Consider the following 20,264-nt stretch of genomic DNA (forward strand, 5'->3'; position numbering starts at 1 on the left):
CCCGGGACACGCTGTGACCCTGCAGACGCCCGCCCACTGCGGGCGGCCTGACCCGGCGGGGGAAGCAGCCGCTCCTCTGGGCACGGCACAAACGCGGGCACCGGCGGGGCCACTCGTGGGGAGCTCGCAGCTCCGGTCCCGCTGGCGCAGGCAGCGGTGTGGGGTCTGCGGGCGCGGGAGCCCGTGGGGAGCCCGTGGGGAGCCGGTGGGGGCAGCGGGGGAGCCCCGAGCGGCCGCGGGTGCCCGTGAGGGGCGGCGGATGGTACGAGGCCCCCGGCGGCAGGGCTGCCCCGCTCCCGCCTGCCTGGTTCTCCGCCGTCCCGCGCAGGCGATCACACGGGCACCTCTCTCGGGCGCAGCGCGGAGCCGCCGGAAGAGGCCCTTGGCTGCACTTCCGGGCCGGGTAGCTGTGGCGGCGGCGGAACTGCGGTTGGGCCGGACCGGACCGGACCCGACCCCCCCCCCCCCGGACCCTTCGGACCTCCCCGAGCCCCCTTCCGCGGGCAGCCGGGCGGCGCCATGATCACCTCGGCCGGTGAGGCAGCGGCGCGGGGCGGCGTTGTCCGCCGGGGTTTCGCTGAGTCAGGGCCGTGACTGAGCACCGCCGCGGCACCGCCGGGCCACCCGTCACGGGGCTCCCCCGCCCCGGTCACCCCCGGACGGCAGAGAGAGGCCACCCCGGTGCCCGGCGGTCCGGCACGACAGGCTCCTGAAGCCCGGTGCCGTGTCCGTCTCCCTCCGGTGTCTCACGGGGGCGGTGCGGGGGTCCCGCGGTGTGAGCGGGCGGGTTCCGCTGCTTGGAGTGAACGGAGCATTTGGGGTGTAAAACCGGAGGGCACTCGGGAGGTGCAGCAGGGACTGGAGAGGGGGAGGAGGAAGGAGTTTGGAATTCAGAAACGCAAATGCCTTGCGGAGGAAACGTCGGTCTGAGGAGTGCGGGATAATGAAGCGTGTGAGGAGTTGGATGTTACGCGGTGTTTGTGCATCTGCTGGGAACTTGAGAGTGTAAAAAACCATGGGAAGTATTCCCAGAAATACTCAGGCCAGAAATTAACATGCGGCTGGTTGTGGCTTGGAGAGAGAAACAGTGCAGAATGAGACAGTGTCCAGGGAGCTTTCTCTTCCTGAACCCTTTGCTTTGTTTAAGTCTTTATTTTAATTGAGGAAAAGTAGGAATTAATTTTAGAGGCATTTAAAATATGTAAAAATGGTATGTGAGAGCTAGGTATGTAGGTGGTATGTAGGAGTGAGATTGTGTTCTCCTGACAGACCAGGTAAATGCAGGAACTTATTTAAAATAATAATAATAATAATTAAATCCCAAAAAAAGCATTTCGTGCAGAGATGCAGGAAACAGCTGGGAGGAGGTGGAAGTGGGATGGCTGCTAAATCAGCCTTCTTTGCCTAAGAGCCACATTGGTGTTCCTTCAATTCCTGTTACTGATGGATGTGTGTCTAACCTGGTCTTTAGGAGCAATACTGGGGGATCTACAACTTCATTAGGCAAAGGGATAAATGTGTTCTGAGAAAACTTTTCAGATCATCAGACCTCATTCTTTGAGGCTTCCCTAAAGTTTGGTGTTACTCTTCCTGTTAATATCTGAAGATCAGATTATTCCCTTCCTGCTGCCAGCTGCCCTGAAGGCTGCACCCTTCCCAGGGGTCTGTAGAGCAACCAGTGAGAAGCCTCCAGCCCCCCTTCAGGAGCTGGCTGCCAGAGCTCCCTGTTCCCAGCCCCCTGGTTTGCTCATGTCTCAAATGTGGTGCCCAGCCCTGGGCAGGGCTCTGGCCAGTGGGTGCCAAGGGAAGGGAAGGTGCCCCATGGATCTGCCAAGAGCTGCTCTCGCTTACACATCAGTGTGAGGTTTGGGTTCTCTGCCTCCCACTGCAGCCAAATGATATTATTGATCATATTTAATCTTAAGCCTCTGTACTGTTCAGATTCTATGTTTATACATTTTGGTTTGTACCTGCACATGCTCCTTTTAGATTTGTCAAGAGCTTTTGGAAGCCCATTTCAGCCCTCCAAAGGCTTGTTGGCCTTTCCAGTTTCATGCATTTTTTCCGATTTAAAGAAGTGAAGCTGTACAACAGATTAAAGATTTAAAGCAGTGAATTGTGTTGGACTTTGATCAGATCATATTCCAGCCCTTTCCATTGCATCTTTGCAATCTGGCAATGAAACCACCTATCCCTGTTCTTCATATTATCTCCTATGAACCTCTCAGTCATGTCAGTTAAACAGTATTTCTGTAACTATACAAATGTTCTGGGACAGGATCAGCAGTCAAAAGCATAAAGCTGTGAGGTACATCTCCTCTCATCCATGAGGCCAGTTTCCTTGGCATGGAAAAATTCTTTGTTTTCCCCTAGGAAGGATCACCTTTTATAAATAATGTACCTTTTCAGTTATAAACCCTGAGCTATTTTATGCTCTATTTAATACAAACTTAAATCTGATCTTTGAAGTTTTAAAATCAGTATTCCAGAGACAGCTTTCTTTCCTGTTCTGTTGATTTTGACAAGCTTACTTCTGATATGGAGAAACCAAAAGTAACTCTGATTTTGTTTTGCAGCTGGAATTATCTCTCTTCTGGATGAAGAAGAGCCACAGCTCAAGGTAAGCCCTTACATCTGAGAGTAAATAACAGCAAATGGATTATGTGAAGAGCTTAAAATCAAAAAGGAGCAGATCTCAGTAATTTCTGGTTGGACAGCAGCAGGTGCCACTATAGAGGCACCAAATAGTATCTTGCCTGAAAGCTGAAAGAAAGGGCTTAAATAAATGATAACAGATTGAAAACTTCCTTGTTTTGAGCATGGATCAAGCAAAACTCCCTTCTCTCTGGTGGTATTGGGGCTTTGTTACTTAAAATTATTTCAGAGGCTTCATTTTCACTATGTAAAATTCAAAGCTGAAGAACAGCTCAGGTTTTTAGAATAATTTAACCAATGTAGAACAAAATCACAGTTATAGTTTTCAGTTGGAAAAAAAATCACAGTAATAGTACAATAAGAAGAAAACAGTGACAGATTTTCCAGGGCACAGAGGGCAGGAATCCACAGAACACCAGCATTCAGAGAGGTGGTGTGTTGGTGGAACATGCACTTTTCAATATTTGTAATTCCCTAATTGTCTTTCTTGGACACAGGCATAGGTAGTAATGGACCTGAATGATCCCTGATTTTGCTGTGAGCTGATTACAAGTTGATTGAATTGTTTATCATCTGATGTACTGTGTCCATGTAGATAAATAGAGTTGGCTGCTGTAGGCCACAGGTTGATTCCATGTGCTACACAAAGGCTGTCACAATTTTGTCTATCAGACACATCCACCAGTCATTCATCTGAGAGAGGCCATGGAAAGGAATGCTGGAGTTCTCTTACCTGTGAAGTGAACAGCTCTGTATTTGCAAAGGACTTGCAAAGATTAGTGAATGCTTGCAAAGATCTTTTAAAATAGAATTTGCTGTTGAAATGGGTCAGTGTTCATAATATTTATGCTAGAATGTACTTCATTTTTTCTGGGGAAAGGTGGTAAATGCATTTTTAATATAATATAACTTTACCTTTTGCTTTTTTAGGAGTTTGCTCTTCACAAGTTGAATGCTGTTGTCAATGACTTCTGGGCAGAAATCTCTGAGTCAGTGGACAAAATGTAAGAGAAGACACTTAATACTGCTTAAAAAGAACATGAGATATGAAGTGGGTGTAGTTCTGGTTTCTTGACAATGTTTAATACAGCATGTATCTCCATATTTCCTAGAAAGCTCTAATGTGTGTGCTTGTGGGGTTGGAGCTGTGGTCCCAAAGATGCAATTTCAGTCAAGCTTGTACTTGAGTCTTGTGGCCTTAAAGAGGTCTGAGCTCACACAGCTGGTGCTCTTCTCTCCCTCCTCTGCAGTGAAGTTCTCTATGAAGACGAAGGTTTTCGGAGCCGCCAGTTTGCTGCTCTGGTTGCTTCTAAAGTTTTTTACCACCTGGGAGCCTTTGAGGAATCCCTGAACTATGCCCTGGGAGCTGGTGACCTCTTCAATGTCAACGACAACTCAGAATATGTGGAGACGATCATTGGTAAGGAACTGTTATTGCAAAGGAAAAGCTCTTGTGTTGTCAAAGCTGCTTTAATTTTGATATTTTACTTGGTTTAGCTTTTTTCTCTGTATTCTTCTTGATGTCTTTGTGTTCATTTAAACCAATGCTGCAGCTAATTTTACGCAGTTTATTTGTACTTTCTTGTATTTTGGGATTCTGTAATGGAACTGACCTTGGAGTTCTCGAGTTCTTTTCCTTTTCTTAACCTTTCTTTTTTACTGAATTCCTAATAAGAAAATTGCTTTGGTTGTTTATTGTCCTTTCTCTCATTTGTGTGCTGATGTTATTATCAATTTCAGCATGACTTTGGAAATAATTGGCTGGTAAGTGTAGCTGCACAGCTTATTGAGAGGGGCAGTTGTGTTTATCGATGCACAATAAGATGGCAAGTGAGCAGTTGACTGTGGGTATAATTTGAATACCTTTTAAAAATCTCATTTGCTGGAGTCTCTTGCTTTTTACATCATATTTTACAGGATATGATGGAGCTGGACTGGCTTTCAGTCTCCCCAGCTGGTGTTTGCAGTGGAGCTAGGAAGTCTCTTACTGCTGTTTTCTCATTTATTTAACATGATAGTTGAGAAAAGATCATATCTTTGGTTTAATTTTCAAAATGCCTACTTGATTTCAGCATTAAAATCAGAGTTTGTTAGGAGATAAGAGAAGTGTTTTCCACTATTATCTGTATATGACTACACAAATGTGTAATTTCCCATACTGTACTTGCTGGTAGAACATGTTCATGCACATGCTGGTTTCTTCACCTGTACAAAACTGCAAAAATCTGAGAACTTGACTTTTCCCCCGTATTTGTTCATACCTCTTCAGCAAAATGCATCGACCACTATACCAAGCAGTGTGTGGAGAACGCAGAGCTGCCGGAAGGGGAGAAGAAGCCCGTGGATGAGAGGCTGGAAGGGATCGTGAACAAAATGTTCCAGCGGTGCTTGGATGACCACAAGTACAAGCAGGCCATTGGCATCGCTCTGGAGACGCGCAGGCTGGACATCTTTGAGAAAACCATCCTTGAGTCGGTATGTGCAAGAGGCAGGAGGTGCCTGTAGCTAGGCTTTTCCAGGTATGCATCCAGAAGTCAAGTGCAAGATCTATGTTGCTGGAACTTGCCCTGTTTTGTGTGAACAGAACAAAAGGTAAAACTCAGGGGTGTTCAGTTCAGTGTGTCCATGGAAAGCAGAGCCACTCAGGAATGTCAAGTATAGAAAGATCCCCCTACCTTTAGGAAATCCTTGAGCTACAAGTTTATGGGACAATATTCCCAGGAAGCTTGCTTGGCCATGTGCCCTCTTAAGGTATTCCCTGTCAGCTACTGGCAGAGATACAATACTGGTATAATGTAAGAACAGCCATTTTATTTAGTTGTGTCTATCAACTGCTATAATTTGCTGTGAGAAGGAATCCTTAGGGCTGGGTAGGTGATTTATTAATGTCAAACAAAAGAAGAAACTCCAGTAGGTGGGTGAGCTGGAGGTGTAATTTTCAGTGACTCTGTGTAGTCTTGGCCTCCCCTGACTCCAGGATGGCGCACCTTGGCTTTAAAATCTTTTACTGAGGGTTTAAGGTAAGTCTTGTTACTATTAGTGGCAGTAAGAGAAGGTGGCCTATAGTCATCTGCAGCAGCTCATCACTTGTGTGCAATTTTGTTATGCTGTAGTATCCCAATCATATGCCAGACACATAGCTTGAATCCTTTAAATTTTACTGGTTTTCAGTTTGCAACTTTTATGTATGTTTGGATGTTTCCCATTTCTGTGTATGAGTGATAATCATAAGGCATCCATCTTACTTTCATTGTTCCTTTCTGAGGTCTAGTAACCAAATCATTTTCTCAGGCTTGATCTTCTCTTGGGGCATGGTTTGACATTTTATGTCAGTGCAGTGAATTTCACTGCATTCAAAACTGATTGTTTGAACAAGAAGGGTGAAGGGAAAATAGGTATTGTACTTTTAAGTTAATATTTTGCATGTTTTAACTTCTGAATTATATACTGGTCCTGCATGATTTTGATAGCGTTTTTTCTTTAAACTGCAATACACTTGTATTTAAGCTTTTCTGAAAATAGGAAAGGAAACTGAAGATTTATCTGCGTGTTTCGTCTGCTTTTTAAAATAGAAAAAAGGTAGCTTTATTTTCCTCTTTAAATCCTGCTTGTCAGTCTAAACCCATGCTTGATATCCCTGAATTTTGTTTCAGAATGATGTTCCTGGGATGCTGGCCTACAGCTTGAAGCTCTGTATGTCTTTGATGCAGAATAAACAGTTTCGTAATAAAGTCTTGAGAGTTCTAGTTAAAATCTACATGAATCTGGAGAAACCAGACTTCATCAATGTGTGCCAGGTAAACTTTTCCGTAAAGATAATAATAAGTTACTCTTGTTTAGGTATATTTGGCATGACATCTACCTGTTCTCTGTCTTTTGTTCAGTTAAATGAAATATCTTTTCCTGGTTGCGTGCTTCCAACATATATCAGTGAGACCAACTTGAAAAAGAGATGTAAAGATTGCATGTTTGGTCAATTTATAGAGAAAGAAATCCATTCAAAGGCAGTTTGAGGACACAGACAACTCTGAGAATATTTTAAACCTATGTAGGGAGTATCAGATGATATGTTCACAGCTTGGAATTTTATTTAGTCCTCACAAGAACATTTCCAGTGCTTTGTTTTTTTGGTAAGCCATTGTCTGAAAGTGTTTGGACAACCAGTTGTGAAGTTACTCAGATGTTCTCAGATCTTTGCCAGTCTTTGTATGGCATGTACACATGACTCAGTATTATGCCTGTTTCATTTCAGCTGAGACATCCCTACAGAATGACTGGTGCTTCTTCAATGTGCTTTTGAATTTCTGTGTCTAGTGGGACAAATCTTGTTTTTCTGTGAAAACTCTTCTGAGTTTTCTGTTGTCTTCAGTGAAAGAGAGAAGAGTTTTCTCTCTTTGAAGGGGATGTTCTGTGGAGCAGCAGATGAGGGCATTGGAGTGCAGCCTTGGGTAGTGTTGCTTTCTCATTCTGAAGTGTCTAATGTGTTCTCCTATTTTTTTCTGTTCTTCCCTTTCTCCTGCTCAGTGCCTGATATTCCTGGATGACCCACAGGCTGTGAGTGACATCTTGGAAAAATTGGTGAAGGATGATAACCTTCTCATGGCCTACCAAATTTGCTTTGACCTGTACGAAAGTGCGAGCCAGCAGTTCCTGTCTTCTGTCATCCAGAATCTGCGCACGGTTGGAACTCCCATTGCCTCTGTGCCTGGATCCACCAACACTGGCACTGTCCCTGGATCGGAGAAAGACAGGTGAGGAGATTGACTTGAGAGGTGGTGGACTTGTGTGCCTCCAGTCCTGCTCTGAGGGAGCCTCATATTCCATGTATGGATGCTTTTTACAAGCTATCAAGTTACTCCCCTTTACTGAAGTATAGGGAAGACATGCTATTTTCTCAAAACAAAATTGTGTATTACCAAAATCTACTGGTTTTTAAGGGGATTTTCTTTGCAGTTGAGATAAGCACTGAGCAGTTATACTGGGGTTCAGCTAATGAGTAGTAATTAATTAAGTAAGCTGCATGAGTTGCTTGGGAATGCTGATTCTATGTGGTCTTGGCAGAAACTTGCAGATCTAAGGAAAGGGGGAGTTCAGGGAAAAAGCTCATCACAGCTATGTGCAAGTTTGGTTTCACGTAACAGCTTATGGGAAGAGTGAGCTCAGATGGTACTGTGGTGTCAACAGACCCTTTTGTACTTGCAGTTCTGAAGAGCTACTTCAAATCTACTTTCAGTTTTTAAAAACATATTCAGTAGTCAGTATCACAGATCTTAACTGCAGGAAGCTGCTGTTAAGAAAAATCCAAGTAGGCACTAACCATTCTGTCATCTTTATTTCTTCTTTTGGTGACTTACAGGAGAACTGGCCAATCTGTGCTAAGGTTGCTGCGCAGCTCAGGGGCAGCATGGAAGAAATTTGTTCTCCATCTGTTGTGTAATCACCATAGAATGTTTAGTGGTACTTTCACCACAGCTCTCATGTCTGTGCAAAACCTGCTCCCAGCACTCTTTGATAGTGTGTGGTGGAGAATCCCACCTAGATCCAGCCTGGTTGAATATAGGGGATTATCTAACTGTGGAGCTGAGTATTTATACTTTTGAATCAGTGACACAGGCATGGCAAGCATTTTCCTCTTCCTCTCTTCTTTTGCAGTGAAATAAAAGGAAAGACACAGTATAATTTATGTCAGCCTGTGAAGCATTAGAATAAGGTGCTAACAGTAGTTTAATATGTTTCATTTCCTTGTCAACACTCTAGGATCCATGCTAAGAGTGACAAGCACAAGGCTTCTAGGGAGGATATAATTATCCTTGATGCCTTGTTTGTTGACCTTGTTTTCTCACCTGTGTCTGTCCATTCCCTACAAGCATCTTTATTTTTGTTTTCTCTGTAGGTGAAATAAGACAGTAGGATTTCCCAGGCCTTTGCCTTCAACTTCCCTGAAAATTGAGTGGAGGGGGAGTTTTTTGCTCAGCAGTAAGCTCCAGATAGTCAGCCCTTGTTCTATCAAACTCCTCTTTTCCAGTTGTCATCAACAAATCCCAGGCTACTCCTTCAGGACAATGTTCAGCCATAATTACAGTTCCTGACTTGTTGCAAGTGATGCATTTTTCATTTCTGTTTTATTTCAGTGATGCTATGGAAGCAGAAGAAAAACCAGGAAGCACTTGTGCAGCAGGAAGATCTGCAGAAATTGTGAGTGCTATTTCTGAAACTTAGTTTTTCTTACGTGTTTTCTTTGGATGTCATGGATTTCTATATTGGTTTGGCTAGAGACAAGGTGACAGATGATCTCTGAGGGCCAAAAATCTGACTTAATGTCCAGCAATTCAGATACTGAAAGCTGTGTGAGAGTGGGAAATGGTCAGAGTTCAGTAGGAATTACTGAGTTCTAAAAAAGGAGACAGAAAGATCTGGCTCATGTATTGGCTTTTTGATATTGAAATAATTAACTCATCCCAAAAGAAAGGGCCTGAAATTAAACTACCTCTGAGAACCTTAGGGAGTGAATTAGCTTGTTGCATTTTTTTTCTTCTTTTACAAACCCAACTGTAGTTCTGGTTGGATAGAACTGATGCTGCTCTGCAGGAGTGGCAGGAGGGGATGCTGATGTAACATAATTTCTTTTCCGTGAAGGTGTAAGTTACCTCGGGCTTACATGGTACTGCGTTGCTGGCCCAGTCGGGTGGAATCTTTTTGTTTAGTTTCTTTTCCCAAGTAATGGAGAAAGTGAGTTCAATTCTAACATGCATATATAGTTGCATTTCAGCATATAGAATAGTTAATGCAGTTTTGACATTTCCAATGCTGCAGACAAGAAGTGTTACCAGAGAGGAAGGTAAAACCCAAGATGAGTTTTTTGATTTTCTTCTTTTTCCCCATGGTAAATGTTTGCAAACAAAATTTGGGAATATTTGAAAGATTCTTGTAGATCACTTGAAAATTAATTAAGGGCAAACAGAAGTGTTTCACACAGAAAACAAAAGGGATTGAGTTTCTTGCCCCAGCAAGGAACCTTGACAGTGCTTTTTTACAGGAAAGGTGTCTTGAATCAGTTTCTGCTGCGTTGGCTTTGCTGATTGTGCCAAGTACACCAAAACAATCTTTGTGGCTAGAAATGTTCTTTAGCTTAATCTTCCACAATTAAGAATGCTGACTACAAAGAAATAATTGAGGGAATTAGTTTAAGGGCTGAACTACTCATACTTGACTGGTCTGTGACCAGCTAACAATGTCAGGACAAAGAGCTGCACTGTATTTTTCACCCTGCTCAGAATGAACTTCAGTTTCTACAGATCCATTTTCAACTGTTCCATCAGGAGGAAGGAGACTTTTCTCAAAGAGTTCTTGGGGATGAATGTAGCTGTTTCCTAGTTCTACTAGCTGTTGTTCAAAATAAAGCTTGTAGCTCACAAGAATGGTGCTGCAGCTCAGCACAGGCTCATGCAAAGTATTGTAGCTTTGTGTCCCTGTCTATGAAAGCTTCCATGGAAATACAGGTTCATTTATAAAAGGGTTTGTCTCTGGCAGGAGACTTACTGTCTCTGTAATGCCAAACAGCAGCTTGCAGAATGTCAGATGTCACCCATATTCTTTTGCTTCTAATGAAAGAATACATTTCTTTTTGAAGAGTCTTCTCCCACCTGCACTGCTGTGCACAAAAGATTTCTGGGAGGCTTGGGCTTGTGCACCAAGGACAGAAACAATGACTTTTTAGTCCTAAAACCTGATAGCTTTTGGAATATGGTGATGGGGACATACCAGTGTGGATTCTCCTGAATTGTATTTTAACAGAGTCATAGTTGGGTTCTCATGGAATTTTTTTTCCTTTTTGCTTATATGTGAAGAACCCAGAGCCTAAGGACCAGATCTCAAAAATGATTAAAATTTTAAGTGGGGAAATGGCCATTGAATTACATCTGCAGTTTTTAATACGAAACAACAATACAGATCTCATGATCCTCAAAAACACAAAGGTAAGAGACTTTGTTAGATACGGTTGTCTTGGATTTATCTGTTTCATCTTGTGTTGGTTTTTACCATGTTGCTGTTGTTTTTAACGATAGGCTGCTATTAGCATGTTGACATTTTAATTAGGGGTTTTTTAATTGGGTAGAGCAACTCATCTTTTTCTCACCCTTTTTTTATTTTGATGGGTTTGTTTTTCGTCTGTTCAGTAAGATGGGAAAAATTTACCCTCCAGCTCCATGTCAGATCCATTGCAAATGCTGCTGGTTGGGAAGGGAGGAGTCAGCCAGGACTATAGGTTACAATATGTTGGTATCTTAGTTGAGATGTTAGGTAAGCCCTTAAGCTTGGCAAGGGAATCCTGGTATGTAGTAAAAAACCAATATTTCCACACTGGAGACAAAACCAATCAGATACTGTAATGTAGACAGAGTTAGTGAATGGATTAACTTGTTTTGGAAGGTGTTACTCAAGGGTGGGCAAGTGAAAACTTACAGATAAACTAGAATCTTAAAAGCTTACTAGAAACTATAGGAGAAGTTTTTTATTTGTGAAATAAGATGTACATCATCAGGAAAAGTAGTAGGGGTTGCTTGTTAGTGGGTTCATCTATTTCAGATGACATTTCAAATGTATTGGAAAATCTATTCCCTCTGCTGATGAGGTGTTCAGGATTCTGCAGTAGAGTTCTGGGAACAGCCTGGGAACGTCAGCAGCACGTGCTATGAGTGCTTGGTTCTAGGAAGCAGAGTGGGGTAGTTCTTCAGTCAAGTGGCAATTGGAATAATCACATCTCTGAAAAAAACTCACATAAAGGATCATTTTGCTTGGGAAAGATGGCTAGAGGATATGTTAGAGTGTATTAGCAATCTATTAGCTGATTACAGGGAAATTGCTGGTTAAATTGAGGATCATTACAGTCCATTTTTCTACTGTACTGGCAAGCTTGTTAAGTGACCTTGGGCAGATCTTTTGCTGAGTGATGCTACTGATTGTTCTTGTTCTTTCAGGATGCAGTGAGGAATTCCGTGTGTCATACTGCAACTGTTATAGCAAACTCCTTTATGCACTGTGGGACAACTAGTGACCAGTTCCTTAGGTAAATCTATGGCAAGGAAGCTGCAATGACATTTAGAGGTGTTTGAACAACATTGTTGCCCTCCTTAACTTGATACATCCAGAGTGGTAACTGCAGAACTCTAATGGTGTTAGAGAATTGTTTCCTTTTCTGTACCCTCACAAACTGGCTTTGTTTGACTGCTAACTGTATGAGCAGCTTGGAGGGTGAAGGTCTGGAATTTCTCTTCTCTTTGTTTACCAGTTAGAGAGTTTCTGAGATGTATCTTCTTATGGTTGAGACTGACGGTACTGCATGACTTGTAGGAGAAATACTAGGGCTGACCTTACAAGGGACTTAAGGAAAGCTGCAGAAACTCTGCTAAAGTTTCTCCCAGAGAATTGGTGGGCTGCATATTGAGCAGTTCTCTGTCTTTCACTGAGATCACCCATGTCTAGAAGCTTGACTACAATCAGGCCAAAATCAGGACTGATGAAGGGGAGGGAAATGTAAAGTGGAAATGTGTTTAGTTCCCTTCTCTTCTGAAGCTGCTTTTTAGTTTGAAAGCAGTCTTCAGTGTTCTTAAACCCTGTTTGTAAGATTAGGAGCAGGCTATATGAGAAACTTTGTATAACCTTTCTCTTTTCATCTTTAGAGACAATTTGGAGTGGCTGGCCAGGGCCACTAACTGGGCTAAGTTTACTGCTACTGCCAGCTTGGGTGTTATACACAAGGTAACATTGCATTCATTTCTGTCTGCTCAGTGTAAATGCTTGGCTTGTGAACACTGAAAATGTGGAACTGGGGATTCTGGATAGTGACTGCAGTCCAGTGTACCTGGCACAGCTATAACATATTTTGTGTCCTTACACTAAAAGTTCCTTACTGTAGTAACTTTCAGTAAGTTTGAATAGTGATGTGTGGCACTGATATACTGATTTTAGTGGAGAAAATAATGGCTATAACACATGTTTAAATATTGCTTTGCTGTTTTTTCCCATTTCACTTCCCACTGTCTTCCCTTCCTGCTGGACACTGGACATCCAGGGTCATGAGAAAGAAGCATTACAGCTAATGGCAACCTACCTGCCCAAGGACACCTCTCCAGGCTCAGCCTACCAGGAGGGAGGAGGCCTCTATGCCTTGGGTCTCATCCATGCCAACCATGGCGGGGACATCATTGACTACTTGCTGAACCAGCTGAAGAATGCCAGCAATGATGTGTGTACTGGGCTCTGCAATGAGCCTTTGCTTTGTTGCGAATATGCAGGAGGGTGCTGGCTGGTTTAGTAGTGGGGGGGAGAGGTAATTACACAGCAGTGTGGTACTTAAACCTCCTTTGGCTCTTAAAGATTGGTTAAAGGTTGGTTTTAACAACCTGTTGCTTAAGGTTTAGGTAAGATTTTTAGGAAATTCTTACATACTTGATAGTGACTGTATCTTCATCGTATTTACTGCTTGTTATATCTGCTTTGTTTTGCTAGTGGACCTGCAGCATTCAGGCACTGTTATTGTTTACAGCTTAGTTGTCAAGGAAATAAGCCACAAAATGTTTCTGCTGACATGACCTGTAGTTTTAATGCATCTTGCACAATAAGATACTTCTGCACTTAGTGTTTGTAGACCTCTACAAAAAATACCTTTTAAGTTGGGAATAGATCACTGTCTCAGCATGTTGCCTCTTTCTCCTTGTGGAATCCGATTATTTTTTAAATTCCATGAACAAATCCTACTAATCTTACTGCAAATGTATCCATTGTTAGAGCAAAAGAGGTTATAGACTCTTTTTAAGTTGGGTACCTTTTTACCTTTTTATTTAAAAGCTATTATTAGTGGTTTTTATGCATGGCACAGATTTATGATTTTACAGAAATCACTCAGTGGGGGAAAAGATTTTGAAGTTACTAAAAAGTCTTCAGTGCTATGTGTTAAGCTTCTCTTACTTACTGTTTATGGGCTATTGTACTGTTTTTCTTCAATTTTCTGCCTCTTTCTCTGCACCTGCTGCCTGAGACTGTGAAAGTGTATTTCTGGCAGGTCAAGAGATCATTTTGGGTTGGTTTGGGGCTAAAAGGTTGCAGGTTTATATTGATGGAAAGATGTCTGCTTCAGCTGAAGGCATACTGTTCCCTGCTTTATGACTGAACTTACATGTGCTTCTCTAGATTGTGCGACATGGTGGTAGCCTGGGCTTGGGGCTGGCTGCCATGGGGACAGCACGTCAGGATGTGTACGATCTGCTGAAAACAAATCTATACCAGGATGATGCAGTGACAGGTAAATGTTCTGTTTTCAAAGCAAATAACCATCTGAGGCCTTATCAGGCACCTGGGATTTTTTTGTCATGTTTTTTTTCCCCCACGTTTTCCGTTAGCAGCATAGATTGTTTCTAGCTCTGTTTTGCTTACTGACCTTCTCCTAATCATTATGGTTCTTTAGTTATGTGTCAGTAATGTTCAGAGATCCTGTCATTACTGGCACTGTGGCAAGTTTTGATAAAACAGGCTAGGTCTTTAAACAGCCCCTTTTTTGCTCTGTTCTCTTCTTTGTCATCTGCTTTTTCTTTAGTGTGGCTGTTCTCCAGAGCCATGTGCTTTTTTGAGCTGAGAGATAGGCTTGGGAGAAGCTTGTGGGAGTTACTGCTGCATTGGTGGGGTTCATAGGAAAGTGATCTCAGCAGCTCTTGGTCCAAGGAAAGGATAATGGAACTTGGTAGAGAAAAGTACTAAATTGTGGTTACAAACACATTTTGCCATGAATAATGGAGTTGTTAGGCATGGTGATGTCCAGAAGTGATCTATTGGCCTACGTCTGGTGTGATTCTCCAGATACAGTATTTATTACTTTTGGGAACAGAGTTGACTTTTTTGCTTCTCTCCGCATTTCAGGTGAGGCAGCTGGCCTGGCACTGGGGTTGGTTATGTTGGGATCTAAAAATGCCCAGGCTATTGAGGACATGGTTGGCTATGCACAGGAAACCCAGCATGAAAAGATCCTGCGAGGCCTCGCGGTTGGAATCGCTCTGGTCATGTATGGGAGGATGGAGGAGGCTGATGCTCTCATTGAGAGTCTCTGCAGAGATAAGGTAAATTGAGCTGTGACTTAATCCCTGACTCTTGCGTTACATGTTTGACCTCCTGTCCATTTGTGAATCTCCAGCTGTAATGGGTTGGCTCTTTTGAACCAGAGAAATTTTTACATTGGTCTGAAGTGGGACTGTTTCCCAAGTTGCTGCACTCTGATCAAAAATACAAGAACAACACTACTTAGTTGTGTATTTCTTTAGCCTTATACTTGGTCTTCATAGTCATGTGAGCAGCAGCAGGGAGTAGATCAGGATGTAGTGGTTAAAAACAGGCTGTAGCTGGGTCATCTCAAGGTTCTGGCAGTGATTATTGCAGATAGCAAGTAAAAGCAGAATGACACCTCTGCCCTATACTCTTGGGCAGCCTGCAGCATAGCAGGCTCTCTGTCCCCCTGAACTTGGTAATGACAAACCTGCTTTGGTGATTGTCCTGTTACTTGTTCCAAATAAACAGTTAAGCAATGAGGCTGACCTGTGACCTGTTTGCAGGTTCAAGACACAAGAGTGGAACAGATTTAAAGTTAGAATTACTGAGTCACCGTTTGGATGGTTGTGAAATATTGATGCTTTCTCTTCCAGGATCCAATTCTCCGGCGTTCTGGCATGTACACTGTGGCTATGGCATACTGTGGCTCAGGGAACAACAAGGCTATCAGGCGCCTGCTGCATGTGGCTGTAAGTACTGTGGCCTTAGGAGCACATAGGAAGAAATTTGTGGTCAGGAAGCAAGCACATCACTTTGTCAGGCTTTGTGTCTGCAGTGTTAATATTCTGGTCCAAATTAGAGATTGTGAAGTGATGAAAGCTTTACTTAGTATTATGAGTAGAACTAACAGGGCCTTCTGACGTTAGGGTAAGGAGACTTTCAGACTTTCAACCTGGTATCACAGGAAAGGAACCTATTAAAAATTAGATGTGAACCTAAACTACCTGGCTGATATGTTTCCAGTGAATAGTGGGCTGGAGAAAAAATAAATTAAGATGTAATGGATGTGGTCTGTCTGTTCTTTGATCATCTTGCAGTTGGTGTGCAAACACGGGTGAGCTGTTTGGGCTAAAGCTGAACATGATTTTCACTAACTTTCTTTATAATCCTGTCTTCTTGATTAACTGACATCTGGCCTGAAACATGGTCCTCAAGTGTTTTAAATGTATTCTGAACATCCTGTTTTTCCTTTTGTAGGTGAGTGATGTGAATGATGATGTGAGGCGGGCAGCTGTGGAGTCACTTGGTTTCATTCTGTTCAGGTAAAGTGTCTTCCTTGGTCACTCCTGCAGCTTTCAATTTAATGTCTGTTACTTTTTTAAAAAATGAATATGCTACTGCTTTCACAAAGTGACTCAACTGCTAACTGAATGAATTCTGAAAAGTCAAAAAACTGAGATCGGTTTAGGATTAGAAGCCTTCCTTAATGTTCAGCAGATGTTTAATGAGTCTTTCTGTGGGTTTCTGGACTTGCGGCTTAATTGTCTGAACAGAGCTAGATGAAGTTGACAAATAGAATAAAAAATTAATATTTGCAGGATTGAGAGTTAATTAAAAATTAAATATGCTGTGCTTGTGCCAAACCTCTTAAGGGCAGCTGTACTCAGACAAATATATCTACCTAATGGCTATCTAAAATATTGTAACTTTGATTAACAAAAAAAAGCTGAAGGAGGACCTTAAAATAGTCTTTGTTTTTTGAGTATCCACTGCTAAATCGTGAAAAGTTCTTGGGCTTACATTGTAACATGAGCCCATCACAAAATCATCACAATGTTTCCTTTGGTTGTCTAAAGTGAAACCTATTGCTGAAACAGTATTTTGTAGTGCCCTACAGGTCCCTTGGGTAAGGGGTGGTCGGGGAATTAGAAGGCCCTCCAAGGACTGCACCTGCATCTGTTAATACAATAATCTGTGTAATCTGAGCACTGAGCCAAACTGCAGCTTTTGATTATGGCTGAGAGGAGTTGGTGCATACTTGGGTCCATAATTGTAATTTAAATATTGTTTGTCACATCTTCTTTTGGGTTGGTAGCTGTCCTTAAAAGCAGGATGAGAGGTTCTTAAAGGTGGGGTTAAAACTTGGGTTACTGATGTGAGCAGTCAGCTTTTCTGTACCAAGTTGTTCTCCACATGGAAGTGACTCTGTGACGTTCTGCTCTATCTGAAGGACAATTGAACTTGGTTTGGAAAGAGGACAGATTCTCTCCGTGGGCAGCAGGTGTCTCTCAAGTGCTTCTGCTCTGTTACTTCCAAGTAGCACAGCTCCTTCCTTGCTGTTTAGGGATCTCTGCCTCTCCTGAAGCCTAGGGATCTGTTTAGCTGACTACTGTATCTGTGTACAGAACAAAAATTCCATGCATGCCTTCCATAGTTTCAGACATCTTTTTTCAAAACAGGTTGTGACAAAGCCCTTTTGAGCTCAGATTTCAGTCAGTTTTTCTTTTCAACAAATGCAAAACACAATTGGACATGGATATCTCTTACCAAAATGAGAAACCTTCAAAGCACTGAGCTAAACCATTTACCATGTAAATGGTAAATGGCATCTTGCTGGAACAACATAGTTCAGGGTCTGTTCTCTCCATATCCAGCAATGAGGAAATGAGTGACACCATCTTTGACTCCTTCACCTGCTGTACAGTGGTTCAGATGTTATCCTGCCTCTTCCCCTCCCTTTCTGGAGACTTGCAGTCCAGAACCTACTTGTGCAATATGGAGGAGCATTTCCTTGTAAATTCTACTGTCCAGCTTTCTTGGTAGTCAAGGACTAACACTTCTTAGCTGATTAGCACTGGCTTCTGGAGGCAAAAGGTTTGTGTTAGGCTGTGGTAGTTGCCAACACTTTTCACTTGATAATTGGTTGTGTGCTCTGGCCCAGCTGAACAATGCCAGTGTACAGAGACATAAAGACCAAGGGAGTTGTGAGTTTGTCAGATTTCATGGCTAAAATGACATTTGTTTCTTAGGACTGTTGTTTGTTGAAGTCTAACTGGATTTACTTGTAAAGGCCACTAACACAGCATTGAATACTGGCAAGAGTCAGTGATTTGTCAGCTGCTGGGTATACAGAGCTTTTGAATGAAGTGTTTTGGGGGTGAGCAGGTCTGAGACACAGTGGGCTATATCCCAGAAATTAATCTCATTTTAAGTGAAGGAAACATGACTGAAGGTCCTATGAAAAGAGTTCTCATTGAATTCTTTGTATGTGGTTCCAGAAAGGGAACTGTGAAGTCAGGATTGAAATAAGAGAATACATTTGTTTAATGTGGTCTACATTTTTCTTGGGCAGTTCATGGCATTCATGAGGTTGAGTGTGCTGGAGGTGTGAGTTTGTCTGCTGGATGGTACACTTCAGCAGCCTCAGACTTGTGCTTCTGTCTGTTCCTCCTATAGGAAAAGTAAAATCCATATAAGGGTGGAGGTTACATAGTCAGAGGATGATAATTTCCTTAAAAGCACCATTGCTTGAACATGACAGAACTACAGCCCACAAACTCACATTGTGTCATAAATATCCAGTTTGTTTTCTCCTGTTGTTACAACTATCTATGAATAAATGTTCTTCCTCTTGGTTTTGAACTAAAAGTGTCGTAAACATCACAAAACTGCTAATTTTAGGTAATGCATCTGCATAGCAGAACATTCTGTAAGGCTTTGCTGTCCTTGTTTTCCTCTGTGAGTCTTCCTTGCTATCACATGCATACAACCCTGCACACACTCACTCAAGAGTCTATCTTGACTTTTATTGCTGATAATGAAAACAGCACAGTATCGAAGGAAAATGTGATAGAAAATAATGCAATAAAACATGTCATTTAATTTTTAGAACAATAAGGTTTTGCTTGACCTTGAAGATTACCTTTTATATTTTTTTAAGCATGGTATTTTTTTTTTCATTGAGCTTTTGAATTACTGGATAAGTATACAAAAGAATGCATGTGGCTTTTTTCATTATTCAGAGTTCATGAATCAAGGTTTAGATAGAATATTCTAGTCTAGGTTCTTAAATTTTACCTAAGAATTGCAAGATTAAAATCTCTGGTGTGTTATGAAAGATAATAAATCACCCAGTTAAAATCCCTGGAGGGGTTGGGGGAGCAGGGGTTAGTGCTGCTGTTACAGTTTCACTCTGGGATGTTGGATGCACACTTGCCTGGCTGTGGGAATGTCTGCAGGCAAGTCACCCAAGGGAGCAGAGCAGTATCAATCACATTGCTTGAGTGCTGAATATGTTGCAGGTCCTATTCACATAGCACAAAAACTTCCTTGTCCAATTATTGGGCTCCCCAAAGCTTTCCAGGGGACCCTGTGTGTAGAATTGAACCTTAACCAGCAGAGTTGCTGCTGTTAATTCTGTTTTTCCGACTGTTTAGAAGTAGTCCATATGTTCAGGCTGGGGATGGAAAGCACAGCTTGCTGGCTACAGGACTTGGTGTGGCTTTTTTCCCTTCTTGGCTTAGTCCCATACAAGTCCCTTACAAGAATTAGTAATGGATTTTGGAGCAGATCATTTTCATGCCACTATATTAAATTATCAGAAAATGTTCTGGTGCAAGGGAATTGTTTCATAACTGCCTCCTCTTTTCTTCCTTTTGCCATCTAAAAAACCAGTCAAAATTGTGTGGAGCAAAAACCTGAGACTTTACATCTTCTCTCTTTTTAAAAATGGCCACTTCTTACAGGAGGCACTTCTAAGTAAAATGTTATTGTAAAGTGATGAAGAGGTACTAAAACTGATTTGGGTGTTTGGAGTTTGCAGTGTGGATGCAGAGCTGAACGAGAAGCTGTGTTGTGAAATAGGAAGAAGAGAAATGATGTATTGGCTTGGTTACTGTAAGGTGTCTCTGTTTTCCCAGTCTTGCTCCTTTTGCCAGTGATCACAGATAGCAAGCTTACCTAATTGTTGATGTTTATATACTGGTGGTTCTTTCTGCTGAAATGGTTTATAAAATATTTATGATTATTGGAAACAGCATTTAAATCGCCTGTGATTTTGGTCAGCTTTTAAAAATTATTATGATGCGATGGAAAACATGATCAATTTAAAGTGTTTTGCTTTTTAAAAATGGAAAGACTTATTTTTATCATAATTTTTAGCACTTTAGATCATGAATTGATCTTTGTTGGTATTGCAGAGTGAGATGTGATTGGATTATGTAGTCAGCCTTATTTTTACATTTTTTGAGCAGTGTTGCAGAGTGTCTAAACACTTCGTGTACAAAATGAGGAGGTAGATGTTTTATGGATAGAACAAATCTGATTGGAAGAAAGCTTCAATGTGAGATGGAACAGTGCTTGCAAGCATGAACTAAAAATGTTTAATGCTCTCATAGGAGTTGTTAAATCCAGGGGAATGAGAGTCTTGGGGAAGTGGGACTTGAGTTGTAGGATGCTGCTTTTGTCTTCATGCCATACTGTTGGGAAAAGGCTGAGGGCAGGAGAGGGAACAATGCAGCCTCTAGAGAGTCCCAAAAGGAAGATGTAGTCTCAGATGATAAGTGCAGGCTACC

General features: G+C 42.0%; 1 protein-coding gene across 1 annotated transcript in view; it reads left to right on the forward strand.

Moving 5' to 3' along the window:
- The first annotated feature begins 374 nt into the window (after positions 1 to 374).
- PSMD1 (proteasome 26S subunit, non-ATPase 1) overlaps positions 375 to 20,264 on the forward strand; it is a 64,654-nt gene continuing 44,764 nt past the window's right edge. The window contains exons 1-16 of the mRNA XM_084212380.1: positions 375 to 535; positions 2,577 to 2,620; positions 3,586 to 3,659; positions 3,906 to 4,075; positions 4,925 to 5,130; positions 6,309 to 6,452; positions 7,180 to 7,406; positions 8,787 to 8,850; positions 10,503 to 10,631; positions 11,634 to 11,722; positions 12,336 to 12,414; positions 12,728 to 12,901; positions 13,846 to 13,957; positions 14,569 to 14,765; positions 15,345 to 15,440; positions 15,949 to 16,013. Coding sequence (XP_084068506.1) covers positions 520 to 535; positions 2,577 to 2,620; positions 3,586 to 3,659; positions 3,906 to 4,075; positions 4,925 to 5,130; positions 6,309 to 6,452; positions 7,180 to 7,406; positions 8,787 to 8,850; positions 10,503 to 10,631; positions 11,634 to 11,722; positions 12,336 to 12,414; positions 12,728 to 12,901; positions 13,846 to 13,957; positions 14,569 to 14,765; positions 15,345 to 15,440; positions 15,949 to 16,013 — 1,886 coding nt within the window. The 5' untranslated portion in view covers positions 375 to 519. The remainder of the gene's footprint in view (positions 536 to 2,576; positions 2,621 to 3,585; positions 3,660 to 3,905; positions 4,076 to 4,924; positions 5,131 to 6,308; positions 6,453 to 7,179; positions 7,407 to 8,786; positions 8,851 to 10,502; positions 10,632 to 11,633; positions 11,723 to 12,335; positions 12,415 to 12,727; positions 12,902 to 13,845; positions 13,958 to 14,568; positions 14,766 to 15,344; positions 15,441 to 15,948; positions 16,014 to 20,264) is intronic.

This window comes from Fringilla coelebs, assembly GCF_963513975.1.
Source record: "Fringilla coelebs genome assembly, chromosome: 10".
In the NCBI taxonomy this organism is placed as follows: domain Eukaryota; kingdom Metazoa; phylum Chordata; class Aves; order Passeriformes; family Fringillidae; genus Fringilla; species Fringilla coelebs.